Source organism: Elephas maximus, chromosome 7 (genome assembly GCF_024166365.1).
Source record: "Elephas maximus indicus isolate mEleMax1 chromosome 7, mEleMax1 primary haplotype, whole genome shotgun sequence".
Lineage (NCBI taxonomy): Eukaryota > Metazoa > Chordata > Mammalia > Proboscidea > Elephantidae > Elephas > Elephas maximus.
In genome coordinates, this window is record NC_064825.1 from 17,456,941 (window position 1) to 17,476,710 (window position 19,770).

General features: G+C 35.9%; 1 protein-coding gene across 6 annotated transcripts in view; it reads right to left on the reverse strand.

The window, feature by feature from the left end:
* The window catches only part of DYNC2H1 (dynein cytoplasmic 2 heavy chain 1), a 412,907-nt gene that overhangs the window by 342,911 nt on the left and 50,226 nt on the right, over positions 1–19,770 (reverse strand). For all 6 annotated transcript variants that reach the window (XM_049889447.1, XM_049889448.1, XM_049889446.1 and 3 more), the window contains exons 31-38: positions 11,688–11,838; positions 9,274–9,479; positions 7,912–8,094; positions 7,072–7,254; positions 5,050–5,273; positions 4,202–4,317; positions 1,405–1,604; positions 245–509 (exon numbers count right to left, since the gene is read on the reverse strand). In XM_049889447.1, the coding sequence (XP_049745404.1) occupies positions 245–509; positions 1,405–1,604; positions 4,202–4,317; positions 5,050–5,273; positions 7,072–7,254; positions 7,912–8,094; positions 9,274–9,479; positions 11,688–11,838 (1,528 nt within the window). The remainder of the gene's footprint in view (positions 1–244; positions 510–1,404; positions 1,605–4,201; positions 4,318–5,049; positions 5,274–7,071; positions 7,255–7,911; positions 8,095–9,273; positions 9,480–11,687; positions 11,839–19,770) is intronic.

A 19,770-nucleotide genomic window follows, 5' to 3' on the forward strand; every position in this document is an offset into this window, starting at 1 on the left:
GTGAATTAAAATTCACCCAAATTAACCTGAGTTTAAATTATAATAACATTTTTATAGGGTATAAGTCATTAAAAGGATAGCATGTCTTGGGCCCCTCTGAAGCAAAATAGTTGCTAAGATATCAAATGCACACAAGGTAGGTTATGGTCATGTACAAGCCTTGATAAGGACAGCATTATAGACAGGTTCCATCATTGTCTAAAAATTATTAAGGAATGCAACGGATCATACAATAGAGACCAACCTTGAGGTTCTCGAACCACTTGGCGAGCACTATTTGTCAAAACACCATCAGACCATTCCCTTGTATCCATGTCAATATGGCCTAATAATTGATGTCTAGGCATAGCTTTGGGATTCATGGTATATTGTTTTACCACTTTGCCAATTTTACAAAGTGCGGCCCTTAACATTCTCCAAAGGGTTGATTTGCCAGCACCACTTGGACCAACAATAACGACTCCCGTTCTCTGGCGTAACTGTTCATACAATTCCAAAGCCTTCTTGATCTAATAGAAAAAAAAAAAGTTCATACATAATTTACAATGTTCAACCATACACAATTCTGTTCCCATTCTATAACATCTTCTCTATTCCAAAACATGTAAATTAACCCTTTGATTTCTTAATGGAAGATAAAGCCTTAAAGAGAAGCAGGCAAATGTGAACATATGTTTACAATGTGATCTTTAGAGTCATTACTTCATTAAAAGAAACAAGGATGCTTTCCAAGTATTTGGCAACACAATATGTTCATTATTTTATTCACTCATGAATTCATTCATTCAAAAAAAATTGGGGGAAAGGTCTTCATTATAACATATATCTTTGGTTCACAATAAGACTCTTTAAAAGAAATTTCTCCGAATCAATTATCAAAATAAAACTAAAGCACATATAATCAATTATCAAAAATATATATGATGGATCTAGTTCAGCCACTATGATAGGCCTGTCGCCGTCGAGTCAATTCAGACTCATAGTGATCCAATAATGTACAGAGAGGAACTGCCCCATAGGATATCTGAGGAGCGGCTGGTGGATTCTAACTGACGACCTTTTGGTTAGCAACCTTAGCTCTTAACCTCTGTGCCACCAAGGCTCCCTCTGATCAGCACCGGGAATAAGATACTGTGTAAAAATAGGCACATATCCTGCACTTCGTGGAGATTATTATCTGCTGGGGGAGAATCAATATTACCCAAATACACAATTAAACATTAAACAAGTATATACGAAAAGAGTAGTGAAAACACATAACAAGCGGACTAAATCTAGACTTAAAAATCAGCGAAGACTGTCCTGAGGGAGTGAGGTTAAAGTTGAAAGACGAAGCATAAGTTGGCTGAACAGAATTAACTGGGAGTGAGAGTCAATATACTACAAAATATTCTTGACAGTTACCTGATTGGGTATGATTTCGTAGTTGGCCTCCTCAAAGACTTGCTTTAATGCAGCACTTAGGTCTTCGTATTCTACTTCTTTAAAGTCAATTCCAGGAAAGACATCTTTAATCAGTGCATCAAACCGGGTGCAATCAGTAAACGTGAACTTCGACATTGTATTAAGCCGCAATGCTTGTACCACAATATGACTTTCATTAACTGAAGAAAAAGTTTCATTTTAAAATATCTGTTACCAATTTAAGGACTATAAAGAGAGTTTTTAAAGTACTCTACAGCCTTGATATGAATTATTAGTCTTTAAATGATTCACTAAAATTTAGTAGCATTTAAAGACATTTATATTACATCACGTAAACTGAGAAAATCACCTTACCATTTCATGACTGCTGAAAAATAAGTATCTCTAAGAGATAAGGACTCTTTTCCATAGAATTTGAATCCCAAAGTGCCCATATTTTAAATAATAATAAACTACCATTATCATTTATATTTGAATAGCACTTTACCATTTATTTTGTATCATGTTATCCTTATAACAATTCTATGACGTAGGCAAGTATTATTATTATTGTTCCATTTTTACATATGAGAAAATTGAGTCTCTAAGCATTTAAGTGATTCCTCTGAGAGAACATGGCATTATGTATCAGACTGGGATTCAAATCCCAGTAAACTAATTCCATATCCAGGCATCTCTCCAAATATACCAGTACTGCTTCTCAGAGATTTTAAGTCCTAAGACTAAAAATTAACAAACTAAGTAATTATCTTTGATCAGCCTTACTCAAAGCCAAATCACAAGCTCCCTTTAAACCAAATGTAAATACTAAGATCATTGCCAGACTCTTATTATCAAGGGCATTAGCTGATGACCGATAGCATATATAAATTAAGGCAAAGAAACTATTTTTAGTCTGGTATTTCCCCTACAATTGCTTAATATTGCTATCTTTAAATATATATAAAGAGGCTTGGCCTCATCAGAGTTTATTTCAAGCACTGAATTCATAAACTATCCTCTATACTGCAGGTATGAAAAATAGTAATTTAAGTATTTCACAAAATAACTATATCTACCCTGGCATGGCAACCCTCGTGGCGTAGCGGTTAAGTGCTACAGCTGCTAACCAAGAGGTCAGCAGTTCGAATCCGCCAGGCGTTCCTTGGAAACTCTGTGGAGCAGTTCTACTCTGCCCTGTAGGGTCACTATGAGTCAGAATTGACTCGATAGCAGTGGGTTTGGCTGGGTTTGGACCCTGGCATATGCCAAGCTAAAAATAGAGCTAATGTAGTCTCCTTTTTTAATATGTAAATGTTGATCATTTAAAGTGCAAATAGGTAATATCATGTAGTCCTTTTTTCTGGGCTGTCTCTTGTTTTCATAGTATTTTAATTTGGTTTTTGATAATAAGTCTGAAGAGGTCGAATACTAAGCCTTTCAAGAAGGCAGACATCTAGGGATGGAAGCATCATTTATCTGAGCAGGGAAAAAAAAGTGACAAAGTATAAAATTCCTGAAGTCCAACCAATATAAATAAATAATTTCCGAAATAAATGGGGGAGAAGAAACAAATCTTTACAGAAGAATTTCACATAATGTATACAGATACCACCTCCCTAATAATAAAAAAATAAAACCTAATAGGTGGAGCTTAATCTGTGCCTCCTGCTTTTAAGGGAGAGCTAGGTTTAGTAACTTGCTTCCAAAGAACAGAATAAAGAAAGGGGAAAATAGTAACTTTATAGTGGAGAATCCTGGCAAACCAAGTGATAAAATTGACACAACCAGGGTGTCATGTGCTTATGATATGCCCATTGATATAATATAATGAGAAAGGCATTTCACTTCTGTAGCCGTCTTTCCAAACACTCATAACTCAGTCTAATCGTGAGAAAAACCCAGATTGGGGGGCATTCTACATGACACCTGGCCAGTAATATTCAAGACTAATAAGGTCATGAAAGATAAACGTTCAGAAACTGCCATAGGCCAGTAACGAATGAGGAGACATGATGACTAAACGCACTGGGGTACCTTGGAACCAATCCTGGAACAGAAAGAGGACACTAATGGAAAAAGAGATGAAATCCAAACAAAGTCTAGAGTTTCGTTAATAACAACACACCAATATCAGTTTCCTAGTTTTGACAATAACACAATAAAGGAAGCTGGGTAGAGGGTAGACCGGAATGCTCTGTACAATCATCGAAACTTTACTGTATATATAAAATTATTCTAAAATGAAAAAAAAAAAATTAATCTTAAAATATATTAAGAAAAGGAAAATTTCATTTGGGATATGATCTCTTTGAAGGAGAAAATCCTGGTTAAGAATCTAATGTGTTTCAAAGGTTCCTGTTGTTCTTGTTTCAAGACCAGACAATCAAATTCCTTGGCCCCACTTCAGGCCTATGCAATGAGGCGCTTTGGAGTTGGGTCCACTCTGTTTTAACAAGCCTCTAGTTGACTCGGATGCACACCAAAATTTGAAAACTGGACTAAATTATTCCTATATATATGACAGCTAGTTAATATTCAATGCACACTAGATAGTCTATGACATTAGGTTAAAAACTAGGGAAACCTGAAGGAAGTATGGACAGTAGTTGAAACACAATGTATCAATATTGGTTCATTAGTTGTTACAAATGTAACATGCTATCAGTGGGTGAAACTAGAGGCAGAGCATATGGGATCCTTTTATATTATTCTTGTAATTTTTCCGTAAATATAAAACTATTCTAAAATTAAAAGTTTATTAATAAATTAGGCTATTTGGAATAATCGATCATACCATTCTGTTTAGTGCCATTTTTCTTCAACTGTCTAAGGAGATTTCCACTTCCTCTCAGAACTGTCTTCAAAGCTCTTAAGCCCCAATCGTAATGTTGCTGAGGTGTCAAAAGTTCCCTGAGGTTAAGATATGGAAATCTTAAGACATCAAGTTACAGTAAGAAAATCTTTTTATCATCACATTCAAATAAATACAGAGTATAACTACTGACACATATAAATGAGTACTGATATTCCATTAATTTATATAAGGGGGTCAATCAGAAAATGATCACCCAAGTAAGCTGTTGAAGATGGATGTTTCTCAAGGTTCAGGATGAACTTTCCATGAACTAGCTAACTATTGTAATGAAGACACTAATGACAATCACTTTTACTTTCATTCCTTAAGTCCCTAATCAATTCATCTTGCTCTCAATATCTGACGTTGTCTAGTTCTCCCTATCTCTTAAGTGATATGGACTAGAATTCTAGGCTGCCCAAAGAAGCTAAAAGTCAACCTCTATTATTAGAAATAAGACATAAGATTGTAGAAGATCCTATTGAAAGAACAGTAGCTTCTGAGTGGTAAGCTGGTAAATTAGTTCAATAACAATCATTTATCTGGAGTGGTCCAATTTTAAGGAAGAAAGGTAAGATCAAATGAAGAGCAATTAAGAAAAGTGAGTATTTGTGAGCCATATATGTTTTTATTGTTCAAACTAAAATCTTTCATGTCAATGCTTTAAGTACAACATAATCACCAATATGAAAATCATTGAACAAGTAAATTGGGCAAATGTGAAAAATAAAGACTAATAACCATAATCAATCACTGAAACAACAAATATTTAAAATGGGAAAACTCACCTAGATAGATTGAAAATAGCTACCAATTTTCTGCCCAATACTTTAGCATCTTTAAATCCTTCCGAATAGAGAATAACTTCTGCAATAAGCTCATTGTCTGGACGAGACATTGCTACTGGCCTGAAAAGCTGCTTAAGATTATCAGGCAGTTTTTGTCTTCCTCCATAGCCTTTTCCAGCAGGATTCATAGTGATAAAAATTCCAGAATTAGAATTTATTTCTACCTGAAATATTAATTTAAAAAGTCATCAAAGATTTGAAACTATAAATATAAAATGTTGCCAAAAACATTTATTGTGACATGTTTCTACACATAAATTTATACCATAGCAAACAGTTAACTCCCAATGTTCTAATCATCTCCTTACCCAACATACAATAAACTCCTTGGGAACGACACTACTTTGCCAAGGTTCTCTCCATTCAGTTTTTTTGAGACTGAAAGTTTAAGAGATGGTAACTAAGTTTGAGTGTCTTCAACACATACTTGCTAAAAGACTTCTTTGTGCTGGGCACTTTGCTAAGCACTTGGACTTGGAAGACAACCCTAAACTGAAGTCAGTAATGGTTTACACCCTTCTGGAATTCACAGACTACCGAATAATACAAAGAGGCTATCCTTGAGTGTTAAACTCTGTGACACGGAAGTGCAGAAGAGGAGCATTTTCAGCAAAGCACTAAAGATAAAAGCCAAGCTAAAATGTGTATAAGCGAGAAATGGGCAATTTAGAGGTAGAAACACCTAGAATAGAAAAATCAAGAAATCTATAAAGGAAAAAAAGGGATACTGGGCTGAAGGCTGCAGGGACCATGTTCTTGGGTAATATCTAATTCAATTGGCATAACACAGTTTATAAAGAAAATGTTCTACATTCTACTTCAGTGAGCAGTGTCTAGGGTCTTAAGAGCTTGTGAGAGGCCATCTAAGATGCTCCACGAGTCTCACCCCGTCGGGAGCAAGGGAGAATGAAGAAAACCAAAGACACAGGAAAGCTCTTTCTTTTTAAGAGGAGAAAAGGGGGAAAAAATGAGCATGGAAGCAGGTAAATTCGATGGCAGAGAGGTAATTCTCACATAATAGTTTCTATTTTCTTTATAAAGAAAGAGTTTAAGCATATACAAATAACACGTTTACATTTTAGAATGGGTCTTTACCGTTTTTTGCCTACCCAGAAAAATATGTATATTGTGAAAATGTTATTACAGATACGGAAAAATTTCACACTTCTAATAACTTTCGGTGTATTCAGCACTACATATCATACAGAATTTTACATTTTATCTACAAAGAAGTTTACATTCTAATAACACGAATTTACAAACCCTTCTGGCATAGCGGTTAAGAGCTACAGCTGCTAACCGAAACGTCAGCAGTTCAAACCCATCAGGTGCTCCTTGGAAACTCTATGGGGCAGTTCTATTCTGTCCTGTGGGGTTGCTATGAGTCGGAATCAGCTGAACAGCAGCACATTTAGTTTTTGGTTTATGCTGAGAAATGAGGAGCAAGGTAATGCTAAATGTTTATAGCTTCAACATCTACACAGAATAGTGATTTAAAGCAATAGCTTCACAATTAGACAGGGTTTTTTTTTTAAGTTTAATTCCCAGCAACACTACTTACTCTTAACTTTTCAAGGTTTGGTTTTCTCATCCCTAAAGTGGGGAAAAAAATATTAGTACCTGCCTCAAAGGGCTGTGTTAAGTATTAAATGAGATAATGTTCTAAAGTACTTAGCAGAGTGCCAGCACAGACGGTAAGTTGCTCAATAAATCTCAGCAAATATTATTATAACTGAATTATTCAATATTGAAAGTCTGAAAACAAATGGTGGAAGCGGGACCAAACAGGGAAAAAGAAACCTCAGAGACATTTCATAGGTAAAAAGGTCTAACAACAGTAACAGATTAGAAACAGGGGTACCAGAAGATGACAGAACATTGCCTGAATAGGAGTAATACCAAGTTTTATAAAACATTTTAATTCTTTAAATTCACAACATATTTAATAGCAGAATTCCATACCTCCTTGCCAAGTAATTCACATACAGTTCTATGGTTCTTCAGGGCATCCTGGATTGTCTGGATTTGCATAGATACTGCAGACAGTACAGATTCTTCCAGTCTATTGAATTCATCAAAACAACCCCAGGCCCCACACTTCACCAAACCAACAAATATTCGCCCCATTGACTTCACATCGATGCCCTTCAAAATAACAATAAAAATTATACTCATTAAGAAATAGTTAAAATCTCTAATAATAATTTAATATTTATATCATTTATTTATAACATCAGGCAAATCATTTCACCCATCTATGCCTCTTTTGTTCTTTAAAAAGTAGGGATTAAATAGGTACTCTTTCAAAACCCAGGGACGTTTCTATGAAAAACAAAGTGATGCATGTGAAAGTATTCTGAAAAGTGTACAGATCAAAACAAATAAAACGACTATGTTTCAGTTAATTTTAAAATAGGAAAATAAACCCTACACAGAATGTACCAAAAATGGTAATATTAAATGAATTTAAGGTTTCTCCTTTTCTATTCAATAGTCTCTTTACTAAAAACATTTTTTTACAATGTAACATAAACCTTTGGTCTGTATTTAAAATTATTTCTTGGCAATAGGTCTCTATAGAAACATTTTGGGACTACCGTACTTCTACTCTGTGCAGTCTCTCTCCATTTTACTTTCAATGAAAACCAGTTCTGTCTTCAAGTGATTTAAAAGTAAAATGATTTTAAAATGAAGTACTTCATATATAAGTCATGGAACTAACCCAAACATATGAGTAACACACTATCATATAGTTTGATCAATACTTACAGATCTAAAAAAAAAAAAAAAAAATAGATCTACCTCATCACAATTAAACACTAAAACTTGTCTTCCAAGAAGTCCACCTAAAGCCTTTACTGATTCAGTTTTTCCAGTTCCTGCTGGTCCGTAAGGATTTCCTCCTAGTCCCATCTTCATGGCTTGAGTGAGAGTTAAGTAGCACTTATCTGTCAATGGAGTATAAACCAGCTTGGGAGCATTACCCTATACCAGGAAACAGAAAGTCAGAATGTTCATGTTCTAGTCAACAATTATTTATATAGTGCTAAGATTCTAGTCAAATAGCTAAAATGCAATAAATAGGTTAAAGGCTTTGGCAAAGAAAAATGGCCAAAATACATTTTTCGGTTAAAGAAATTTTCTAGAGTACAAACTGAAATTAAACTTAGTTATTTCTCAAACTTGTATTTCATTCTATCCTCAATTAAAATACTGTTGGGTTTTCCAAATAGTTATCTCAAGTTCTTAATAATAACACAAAGATATACTTCTAAGACAAATGCTTCCAAAAATGTATTATACAACAATGATCATTCCTGTTCATATTTTAAAATTCATACAGTTATTTCCTTGAATCTATGATTTCCATAAAACAGAGCAACTTTGGATACCTCAAAGTGTAATTAACTTGAAAAATTCCTTATGAAAGTAATAATTTTAAGTTCTCAAATAAGTCTCAAAATTTCTACTAACTTTAGGAACAATATATAAAAAAAAAAAAATTTTTTTTTTTTTATATAGAGAGTCCAAATTCCAGCTGCAGTTTGAAGGGCTTTTCCTTAATTTAGGTAGACAGATCTGGGTCTCAAAATACATTTTCTTTTTGAAAGAGCCAACTGGCAGCTCTTCAGACATACGCTTATCAACAAAACTGTCATATATTCTGGTGATTCATGAGGACAAAAAAGGCAGAGAGGATACAGCTGGGTTTTCTAAGAACAAGCTAAACTATCTGTTTGAAAATTCTTCTTTTACCTCACAAACTGAAATAATTTAACAAAAATATTTTAGCATATTTACAATTGCTCTCAGTTTGGCCTTGTGTAAAGAGGCACAAAACAAATTGTTTCTATTGAGGTTGCCTATATTCAGTTACCTTTGGTGTAAAGATCTATTTCAAATTCCATATAAATGGTACACTAAGCAAAATGATAGAAAATTCAATACAACACTGGTAATACTTAACTTTTTTGTAAATAGAATGCTTTTTTAATTTTTTCTTACATATTTTTAATTCAGATGAAACAGAAAGAGGACCCCCCCCAAAAAAGAAATTCTTGAAAAGTTACTACTGAAATAAAATACTTTCTTCCAGTGGCAAATTTTCTTAAAAATAAATAATTTCTAACTGGAAAAATAAAACAATTCTGGCAATAGTCATACCTGATACTCGTAAGTATACTGAAGTTCAGAATCCACCATTTGAACATAGCACATGTGATCACTTCTCATATAGAATCTAACTTGTTTTTTCCAAGCCCAGTCTTCAGTTGTATGAATTTGAACCTGGTTCAACTGCTTCACCACATCAATATTATGAATAATGTCAAGAATTAATGCTTTAAGTTTAAGCTCCAGAATGCCATATTCTGTACACAAATGAAGATAATTAGAGAAAAATGCTAGCCTTTGACTTATGTGCTTCATGATTATGTATATTCAGATAATTTCTCAATGAATTTAAAAGGTAATTTTTGATACATTTGAATGATACAGCAATATAAGTAACACAAGACAAAAAAATGTCAAATTCACCAATAAATAAGACCTAAAAATTTTGTATGTGAAAACGGAGACATGAAAATTCAATGGGAGAGGGGTCCCAGTTAACAATTATGATAGAGTACGCATACTCCACACTAGCTCTCCCTCTGAATGCAGGTGTAAAACCTGGACAGCATGCACTGAGCTGCTATTTGATGAACCAGAAAAATTGGGGAAGACCAGCATTAGAAATACCACCAAATCAGCAGTGAATTTTCTTCCCCACCCTCTTCTGATATACCTAGGCCTAAAAAATGTATCCAGAAACCCAGATTGGTGCAGACAGAAAGAGTTTCAGGAGAAGCCCTCTAGCTTAGGTTTGAGGAGCAGGAAAGACATCTTCAGGCAGTGACAGTGCTGGCAGCTAGAACCCAGAGGTGCTTAAAACTCTGAGGGAAAGGAGTTCACCCCCATTCTGCACAACAGTAAATCTCATCTGAAACAGCAAACCAAAAACTTTGAGAACTGGCCACTGGGTGGCACACATGCAAGACAGATCCAAATAACACTGCAAAGACACTGAAAACAGGATGGACATTGGAGCCGCAATCACAGGTCGTAACCTGCAGCCTGAACACAACCAAATCAATTGTATAGTTAAACAAAAATTACGAACATTCTTTAGAGGATTTAAACAAGACCTAGAGTCTCATAACACAATATCCAGGACACCCAGGATATAATCTGAAATTACTCAACATAAAGAACCAAGTAAATCTCAAACTTATGTAACAAAAGATAATCAACAGATACCAGTGCTGAGGTGACAGAGATGTTAGAATTATCAGTAAAAGACTTTAAAGCACATTGTAGAAATGCACAAACAAGTAAAAGTGGATGCTCTTGAAACAAATGAAAAGGCAGAATGTCTTAGCAAAGAAATAAAACATGCATGAAAAACCAAATGAAAACTTTAGAGCTTAAAAATACAAAAACAGAAATTTAAAAATATCAGTAGATAGCCTCAATAGCAAAATTGAAATGACAGAGGAGTCACTGAACTTGAAAAGAGAGCAATAAAAATCATGCAAGCTGAACAGAGAGGGAAAAAAAATTCAGGAAAAAAAAAAATTGAACAAAGCTTCAGGGACCTGTAGAACAACATAAAAAGGTCCAACATTCATGTTGTAAAAGTCCCAGAAGGAAAGAGGGAAGAGTATGATGCAGAAAAAATACCTGAAGAAATAATGGCTGAAAACTTCCCTAATTTAGAGAAAAACATAAACTTACATATTCAAGAAGCTCAGAGAGCCTCTAGGAGGATAAATGCAAAAAGAAAAAAGGAAAAGAAAAAAATCCATGCCCAGATACATCATAGTCTAACTACTGAAAGCTAAAAAGAAAAAAAGATAAAGGCTTCAAAGCAACCACGGAAACAACAACACGTATAAAAGATATAACGATTGAAATTACTGTGAATTTCTCAACAGAAAGCACAGAAGCCAGAAAGAAGCAGAATAACACTTGTAAAATGCTGAAAGAAAAGAACTGTCAACCGACATTTATGTACTATATTCAGCGCAAATATTTTTCAAAAATAAAGGTAAAATAAAGACATTTTATGATGAAAGAAATCTGGGAATTCATAGAAAACAAACCTGCTTAAAAGAAATGCTAAAGCGAACTCTTCAGACAGAAGAAAAATGGTATCAGAAGGAAACCCGGAACATGAGGAAGGAAGGAAAGGCAAAAACATCTAGGTAACAGACTATTTTCCTCCACTTGTGTTATTTAAAATATATGTGATGGTTTAAAACAATCTCATGAAGTTTTCAATATAAAAGAATTACAACATAAAAAAGGGGAGATAAAGGAATCTCAATAGTGGTAAGATTTCTATATCCCACTTAAAGTGGTAAAATGTTTTATTTGGAGTATAAAGCATATGCATATTTTAATTCCCAGAATAACCACCAAAAATACACACACAAACAAAAAATTATACAGTCAAAAACACAACAGATAAATTCACATAGAATACTAAAATAATGTTCAAATAACCCAGAAGCAGGTAGAAAAGTATTTTTCCATACCAGTATTCCCTGGATCCTCAGAACCTGTATCAATGTCAGTGTAATGCTCTAACTTATTCACCAGTTGTGTTTCAATCTGATGAAGACTATGATCCTTGATAGCATTTTCTACATCTTCAGTGAATTTAATCTGTTCTGCCAAACATAATATCTATCAAATAAAAAGAAAATTTGTTTTTAGAAAGGTAAGGTAACTTAGAGATATTTTAAAAATTTAAGGAAAGATAATTTTTCCCATATTGTCCACTGTATATTGAAACTCTCCACCTGAAAGTCTTACTAGCACCCTGAACATTAACAGAGCAACATGGAGTAGAACAAATACTGTGTTGTGGAGCCCAAGTCTATCTCTCAGAACTTAACTTGTACCACCCACCCACAGACCTGTTTTCCAGTCCTAGAAGCCACCAGGAAACCCTGGTGGCGTAGTGGTTAAGTGCTACGGCTGCTAACCAAAGGGTCGGCAGTTCGAATCTGCCAGGTGCTCCTTGGAAACTCTATGGGGCAGTTCTACTCTGTCGTATAGGGTTGCTATGAGTTGGAATCGACTCGATGGGACTGGGTTTGGTTTTTTGGTTAGAAGCCACCAAGTTTGTTTAGGGCCTTTATACTTTCTTCCCCTGACTCTCCTCACAGATGACTGCTCTTCAATCAGTACGATGCAAAAAAATCAAAGTATGACACATAACATACCATATAATAAATGGAAAACCTTCCAGCTTTTCAAAACAATTTCTCAGGATACCAGTGAAATCTACAATTTAAAAATTGTAGTTTTCTCTTAAGTAAAGACCTGTCTTATCTTTGAAACTGATGTCCATAAATAGAAAGTACCTATAGGTCAAGGCAGGTGTCTTTATATAAAACATGAAATGTTAACACTGCCTGAGTTGTTGTTAGGTGCCGTCAAGTCGGTTCCAACTCATAGCAACCGTATGTACAACAGAACGAAACACTGCCCAGTCCTGTGCCATCCTTTACAATTGTTGTTATCCTTGAGCTCACTGTTGTAGCCACCGTGTCAATTCACCTCGTTAAGGGTCTTCCTCTTTTCCGCTGACCCTGTACTTTGGCAAGCATGATGTCCTTCTCCAGGGACTGATCCCACCTGACAACATGACCAAAGTACATAAGACACAGTTTCACTATTCTTGCTTCTAAGCAGCATTCTGGCTGTACTTCTTCCAAGACAGATTTGTTCGTTCTTCTGCCAGTCCATGGCATATTCAATATTCTTCGCCAACACCACAATTCAAAGGCGTCAATTCTTTGGTCTTCCTTAGTCATTGTCCAGCTTTCACATGCATATGATGTGATTGAAAATACCATGGCTTGGTTCAGGCACACCTTAGTCTTCAAGGTGACACCCCTGCTTTTCAACACTTTAAAGAGGTCCTTTGCAGCAGATGTACCCAATGCAATGTGTCTTTTGATTTCTTGACTGCTGCTTCCATGGCTGTTGAATGTGGATCCAAGTAAAATGAAATCCTTGACAACTTCAATCTTTTCTCCATTTCTCATGATGTTGCTCATTGGTCCAGTTGTGAGGATTTTTGTTTTCTTAATGTTGAGGTGCAAGCTGTACTGAAGGCTGTGGTCTTTGATCTTCATTAGTAACTGCTTCAAGTCCTTTTCACTTTCAGCAAACAAGGTTGTGTCATCTGCATAACACAGGTTGTTAATGAGTCTTCCTCCAATCCCGATGCCCCATTCTTCTTCATGTAGTCCAGCTTCTCTGATTATTTGCTCAGCACACACATTGAATAGGTATGGTGAACGAATACAACCCTAACGCACACCTTTCCTGACCTTAAACCAATCAGTATCCTCTTGCTCTCTACGAACAATTGCTTCTTGATCTATGTAAAGGTTTCTCATGAGCACAATTAAGTGTTCGGGAATTCCCATTCTTCACAATGTTATCCATAATTTGTTATGATCCACACAGGCGAATGCCTTTGCATAGTCAATAAAACACAGGTTAACATCCTTCTGGTATTCTCTGCTTTCAGCCAGGATCCATCTGACATCAGCGATAATATCCCTGGTTCCATGGCCTCTTCTGAAACCAGCCTGAATTTCTGGCAGTTCCCTGTCGATATACTGCTTAAGCCATTTTTAAATGATCTTCAGCAAAATTTTGCTCGCATGTGATATTAATGATACTGTTCTATAATTTCCACATTCAGTTGGATCACCTTTCTTGGGAATAGGCATAAATACGGATCTCTTCCAGTCAATTGGCCAGGAAGCTGTCTTCCATATGTCTTGGCATTGATGAGTGAGCACCTCTAGTGCTGCATCCATTTGTTGAAAAATCTCAATTGATATTCCACCAACTCCAGGGGCCTTGTTTTTCGCCAATGCCTTCAGAGCAGCTTGGACTTCTTCCTTCAGTACCATCGGTTCCTGATACATGCTACCTCTTGAAATGGCTGAACATCGGCTAATTCTTTTTGGTATAAAGACTCTGTGTATTCCTTGCATCTTCTTTTGATGCTTCCTGCATTGTTTAATATTTTCCCCGTAGAATCCTTCACTATTGCAGCCCGAGGCTTGAATTTTTTCTTCAGATCTTTCAGGTTGAGAAATGCTAAGCGTTGTTCTTCCCTCTTGGTTTTCTATCTCCAGCTCTTTGCACATGTCATTATAATACTTTGTCTTCTCAAGTCATCCCTTGAAATCTTCTGTTCAGTTCTTTTACTTCATCATTTCTTTCTTTTGCTTTAGCTGCCCGACATTTGTGAGCAAGTTTCAGAGTGTCCTCTGACATCCATCTTGGTCTTTTCTCTCTTTCCTGTCTTTTCAGTGACCTCTTGCTTTCTTCATGTATGATGTCCTAATGTCATTCTACAACTTGTCTGGTCTTCAATCACCAGTGTTCAATGTGTCAAATCTATTCTTGAGATGGTCTCTAAACTCAGGTAGGATATAGTCAAGGTCATATTTTGGCTCTCATGGACTTGCTCTGATTTTCTTCAGTTTCAGCTTGAACTTGCATATGAGCAATCGATAGTCTGTTCCACAGTCAGCCCCTGGCCTTGTTCTGACTGATGATATTGAGCTTTTTGATCGTCTCTTCCCACAGATGTAGTCTATTTGATTCCTGTGTGTTCCATTTGGCGAGGCCCATGTGTATAGTTGCCATTTATGTTGGTGAAAGAAGGTATTTGCAATGAAGAAGTCATTGGTCTTGCAAAATTCTATCACTCGATCTCCAGCATTGTTTCTATCACTAAGGCCATGTTTTCCAACTACCGATCCTTCTTCTTTGTTTCCAACTTTCTCATTCCAATCACCAGTAATTATCAATGCATCCTGATTGCATGTTCGATCAATTTCAGCCTGCAGCAGCTGATAAAAATCTATTTCTTCATCTTTGGCCTTAGTGGTTGGTGACAGCATTATACTTCAGGATAGATCTTGAAATGTTTTTTTTGACAATGAAAGCAATGCCATTCCTCTTCAAGTTGTCATTCCCAGCATAGTAAACTATATGGTTGTCTGATTCAGCATGGCCAATAACAGTCCATTTGAGCTCACTAATGGATAGCGATATTTACTCATTCCATTTCATTTTTGATGATTTTCAATTTTCCTAGATTCATACTTCGTACATTCCAGGTTCCAATTATTAACGGATGTTTGCAGCTGTTTCTTCTCATTTTTAGTCATGCCACATCAGCAAATGAAGGTCTCAAAAGCTTTACTCCACCCACATCATTAAGGTTAACAACTCTACTTTGAGGAGGCAGCTCTTCCTCAGTCGTCTTTTCAGCGCCTTCCAACCTGAGGGGCTCATCTTCCAGCACTATATCAGACAATGTTCTGCTGCTATTCATAAGGCTTTCACTGGCTAATGCTTTTCAGAAATAGACTGCCGGGTCCTTCTTCCTAGTCTGTCTTAGTCTGGAAGCTCAGATGAAATCTGTCCTCCATGGGTGACCCTGCTGGTATCTGAATACCAGTGGCATAGCTTCCAGCATCACAGCAATGTGCAAACCCCCATAGTACGACAAACTGACAGACACATGGGGGAACACTGCTTGAGACGTTTCTGTAATAACACCAATATAACTGGGCTACTGCTAGGGCAAATTATAAATGTAAATGCTTGCCTTTGGAAACATATAAAAATAATGCAATACAGTTCTCATATGAACTGGGAAAACCAATATCCTCCTTTAAACTAAAGACATGATCACCTCATATGAAAGTACTAAACCTGTTTACCACTTACTGTTGAATAGATTATTTCTGATATATATCTTTTGGTGTCCAGAGGAATAACATCAAATGATGCTATTCATCAGATTAACTCATGCAGTTGCTATTGTTGTTAGGTGTCATTGGGTTATACAACAGAACGAAACACTGCCCAGTCCTGCACCATTTCACAGTCATTGCTATGCTTCAGTCCACTGTTACAGCCACTGTGTCAATCCATCTCATTGAGGATCTTCCTCTTTTTTGCTGACCGTCTACTTTACCAAGCATGATGTCCTTCTCCAGGGACTGACCCCCTCCTGATAACATGTCCAAAGTATGTGAGAAAAAGCCTCGCCATCCTTGCTCCTAAGGAGCATTCTGGCTGTACTTCTTCCAAGACGGATTTGTTCATTCTTCCAGCAGTCCATGGTACATTCAATACTCTTCACCAACACCATAATTCAAAGGTGTCAATTCTTCTTCATTGTTCGTTCTTCCTTATTCATCATCCAGAATGCATGTGAGGCAATTGAAAATACCATGGCTTGAGTCAGGCACACCTTAGTCCTCAAGGTTACATCTTTGCTTTTCAACACTTTAAAAAGGTCTTTTGTAGCAGATTGGCTCAATGCAATACATCATTTAATTTCTTGCCTACTATTTCCACAGTTGTTGATTGTGGATCCAAGTAAAATGAAATCCTTGACAACCTCAATCTTTTCTCCATTTATCATGATGTTGCTTATTGGTCCAGTTGTGAGGATTTCTGTTTTCTTTATGTTGAAATTTAATACATACTGAAGGCTGTAGTATTTGATCTTCATCAGTAAGTGTTTCAATTCTTCACTTTCAGCAAGCCAGGCTGTGTCATCTGCATAACACAGGTTATTAATGAGTCTTCCTGCAATTCTAATGCCACGTTCTTCTTCATAGAGTCCAGCTTCTTGGATTATTTACTCAGCATACAGATTGAGTAGGTATGGTGAAAGGATACAATGCTCACGCACACCTTTCTTGACTTTCAATAAACCATGCAGTATCCCCTTGTTCTGTTCGAACGACTGCCTCTTGGTCTAGTTACAGATCCCTCATAAGCATAATTAAGTGTTCTGGAATTCCCATTCTTCGCAATGTTAACCATACAGTCAAACGCCTTTGCATAGTCGATAAAACACAGGTAAACATCTTTTTGGTATTCTCTACTTTCAGCCAAGTCCCATCTGACATCAACAATGATATCCTTGATTTCACATCCTCTTCTGAATCCAGCTTGAATTATTGGCAGTTCCCTGTTGACATACTGCTGCAGCCACTTTTGAATTATCTTCAGAAAAATTTTACTTGCATTTGATATTAATGACATTGTTCGATAATTTCCACATTCGATTTGATCACCTTTCTTTGGAATAGGCATAAATATGGATTTCTTTCAGTCGGTTGGCCAGGTGGTTGTCTTTCAAATTTCTTGACATAGACAAGTACTTCCAGTGATGCATTCATCTGCTGAAACATCTCAACTGGCATTCCGTCAATTCCTGGAGCCTTGTTTTTTTGCCAATGCCTTCAGTGCAGCTCGGACCTCTTCCTTTAGTACCATCAGTTCCTGATCATATGCTACCTCCTGAAATGGATGAACGTCGACCAATTCTTTTTGGTATAGTGACTGTGTCTTCCTTCCATCTTCTTTCAATGTTTCCTGCATCGTTTAATAATTTCCCTATAAAATCCTTCAATACGGCAACTTAAGTCTTGAATTTTTTCTTCAGTTCTTTCAACTTGAGAAATACCAAGTGTGTTCTTCCTTTTTGGTTTTCTAACTCCAGGTCTTTGCACATGTCATTATTATACGTAGCTCTGTCTTCTCGAGCCGCCCTTCAAAACCTCCTGCTCGGCTCTTTACTTCATCATTTCTTATATTTGCTTTAGCTACATGACATTCAAGAGCAAGTTTGAGAGTCTCTTCTAACATCCATTTTGGTGTTTTCTTTCTTTCCTGTATTTTTAATGACCTCTTGCTTTGTCCATGTATGATATTGCAATTACATACGCATTTTATAACTTATGAAAGACAAAGCTACTGCCTGGCTCTAACTTTAAACATTCTACAAATGTCATATTACAGTTCTTTTATGGAAGAGAAAGTCAATTGGTAACTATCGAGGGCAAAGTCATCTCTTCCATACTTTGTAACACAAAACTCCCGAGCCTCTTTAATCAGGTATGTGGTGAAGCATTTAAGCAGGTACAAATCTGCTTGTTTCAGAAAAGATTTTTCCCTATATATGAGAATTCTTACAGGCTACTATTATACATAGGTGGAGTGGCTCCCACCTGGAAAAAAATAGAAATCCACCTCTTTAATTTTCATATAAAATTGTTCACTTGCTACTTCCAAACTTAATACTGAGATATGCGGGTTTCCTTTCAGTCAATAATACTGAATTTCTTTATTGCAGATGCACATCAATAATCTCCATTTTTCACACACTGCTATACAATTTCTGTGAGATGTGAACATAAATGACAGTCAAGACACAGTCCTGGCTAATTCTCATGTCCAATAAGACTTAGTGGACTTAATGGAAATGTACTAATTAGTTAATTATTAATTAACTAAAATGTAATGGTCAATACTGGTGCTTTGCATACATTATATAATTTAACCTTCATAATGACTTGGTAATGTAGTTATAAAGATATAATATTTTATATTATATATAAAATATAAATAACTATAGTACATATTTTCTATTAAATTTCACATTATACGTAAATATATTGTCATATCATACCCACTTAACTGTTAAAATCTTTAAACCTTAGACCCAAAATATCTCCTAAAGTCTTTTTAAGATGAAACAATAGTTTAGCTTAACTAGTAAAGAATGTTTGCATTGAGCACTGTGCTCTTTCAAAATCTATCTACATAGGATTAAATCGACAATAGCAACTTGAAAGATGAGAGAGGAAACTTAGGGGGCAGTGAGTTTGGGGGAGGTACAACTCAGAAAAGGAGGATGTGAATGGTTACATAACTTGGGTGTAGTCAATGTCACTGAATTGTACATAGAGAAACTGTTGAATTGGTGTATGTTCTGCTGCATATTTTCTCAACAGCCACAACAAAAATAAATTATCTTTAAAAAGTCTACGAGGCATAACTGTCAAACCACTGAGAATCATGGCCCAGCCAAACTGACACAAAGCCTTCACCATCACAGCCAGCATACTCTCCCCTCACACCTTGGTGTTCATCACTGCCAGATGTACGCTGTTAATGCGCAAAATAGTGAAACAGCAGATTTTTCACTATTGCTGTAAATGTGAAATGTTGGATAATAACATAGTCAATAAGTGCGGAGTATGTAGATTACGCAATTCTTACTTTTATGGGTTTTTTTTCACATTATGTCTTTTATTGTAAGTTAACTTTTATCTTATCTGGAAGCTGGCAAAGTATTTTAGTAAACATTTTCGGAGATAATAAGGCAGGTGAACTCTGACTTTGCAATGGCATTGATCAGTCAGTGAGGATTACTTTTATTTTTCTCTAAGAACTCAAGATTTTTTAAACACATTTTAGTTTGACTCTAAATGCTAAAATGTGCAAAATACACGAATGATAAAATGGCTAAGAATCTAAATGGGTTCCAAGCTTTCCATCTAATTTCTCATACTTTAGGAGAACCAACATTAAAAATCTGTTTCCAAAGCAACTAAATTCTGAAAAACAAATAACTTTGAAAGCCATTCGGTAGATTGTCCTGTGAGAAACCAAAGAACCTTCTAATGCCTACCTTCCACAGCCCCGAAGAACTAAAGTTGCTGATGACTTACATCATCATGCAGGGTTAGTCCCAATCAGCAACAAATA